This window comes from Austrofundulus limnaeus, unplaced genomic scaffold (genome assembly GCF_001266775.1).
Source record: "Austrofundulus limnaeus strain Quisiro unplaced genomic scaffold, Austrofundulus_limnaeus-1.0 Scaffold426, whole genome shotgun sequence".
NCBI lineage: Eukaryota > Metazoa > Chordata > Actinopteri > Cyprinodontiformes > Rivulidae > Austrofundulus > Austrofundulus limnaeus.
In genome coordinates, this window is record NW_013952828.1 from 97549 (window position 1) to 99069 (window position 1521).

Below are 1521 nucleotides of genomic sequence, written 5' to 3' on the forward strand. Positions count from 1 at the left end.
TATATATATATCCCTAATGTTATGACTCTGCTTGTGCTCTTTTCTTGTGATGAAGGTCCGTTTCTTGTGAAGGGAGGGTATTATGTATTTTCCATGAAAATAATTCAATTCAAAACCACAATTAAGTAACTATCTTACCTTCAGCTAAGAAAAAAACCAACCCATATCCTGTATAATATTTAGTTTTATAGCTCCATGCTATAAAGAACCTGTTATAATTTCTAATGAAGCAGCAGCTAACCACTCCCTCCTAGCGGCAGCTGGATGAATGTCCCACCTGCTGCAGCTGAGATCATGTGTTTGTCAGAGGATACTGTGATGACAAACAGAATAAGCCATATTGTAATTAGTGTGAAAACACGTGTGTGTGTTATGAAATGATAGCTGTATTCTCTCTCTGTCAAACAGCGGAGGAGTGTGTGTCGTACTGCCAGCCCTCGCAGGTTAAAGTCACGATGAATCTGGAGACCTACTGTCTSAAGGATTATGGTTAGTGTTGAATTTTTATATAGTTTTGTTCTAATAATTAAGAAATGTTGATGAAAAACTGATTTTTTTTAAACAGAGAAGTAATGATAATGAATGTGTTTCAGTGCTGAAGGTGCAGGTGAAAGGGATGGAGCGTTCAGGTCCATGGTGGCAGTTCTCCATCTCCATACAAACGGTTTTCCGAACGGGGTCCAACTCGCGTATCCGCAAGGGCCCCCAGTCCCTTTGGGTGCCGGACCGGGACCTGGGCTGCGGYTGCCCGGCCCTCCACGTGGGTCGGACATTCCTCCTGATCGGCGCCGAGGAAGGAGAGCGGAGCTGGGGTCCGGAGGAGAGTCGCCTGGTGGCGGATCGCTCCACTCTGGCTCTCCAGTGGCGGGAACACTGGAGCCCCAAACTCAGGGGCTTCCGGGGGCAGGACAAGAGAGGCCGCTGCCCTCCAAAGACCCCAATTCACCACCATCACCATGGCAGGGGGTCCTCAAAAACCCATTCAGGGTACATCCCCCCTCACCTGCTGATTGAGAAAGACTCCAGTCATCACGATGACGACAAACACACAACGAAGGTGGAAGAGACTCAAAAGCGAGTGACACCGCCAAAACTTACACGTAACTTTAAATCCACAGAGACACCACCTTCTTCTTCTACTACTACTCCTATTCTGGTGTGTTCAACTCCAGATCCTGAATAAGGTTTTTTTTTTCTTGGAACTACAACTAAATGAACACAGAAAATATTTTAAGATGGACTTGAATCAGCTCTTTTTATTTTTTTTGAGACATTTTTAGAAAATATTAGATTTTTTTTGTCTAATTTGGAAGGAACACCAAGGACCGAACACCCCGCCATGAAGAATACCCCACGCCTGCTTCAGGTCTCAGCTGCTTTACAGAGAATCATTATTACTGATCTCCAGATTAAACAGATAAAAGAAAAAAAACTACAGTGAAATATGAGTGTTTGAATTTTACCACTTGTTTTTCTAAAAACCTATTTAAAAAAATGAAAATCTAAAACATAATGTTTCAT

General features: G+C 43.2%; 1 protein-coding gene across 1 annotated transcript in view; it reads left to right on the top strand.

Annotated features, from left to right (window-relative positions):
- The window catches only part of ntn5 (netrin 5), a 21498-nt gene extending 20065 nt beyond the window's left edge, over nt 1-1433 (top strand). Inside the window, exons 6-7 of the mRNA XM_014024553.1 lie at nt 409-489; nt 594-1433. Of these exons, the coding sequence (XP_013880007.1) occupies nt 409-489; nt 594-1183 (671 nt within the window). The 3' untranslated portion in view covers nt 1184-1433. The remainder of the gene's footprint in view (nt 1-408; nt 490-593) is intronic.
- Nucleotides 1434-1521: the final 88 nt, after the last annotated feature.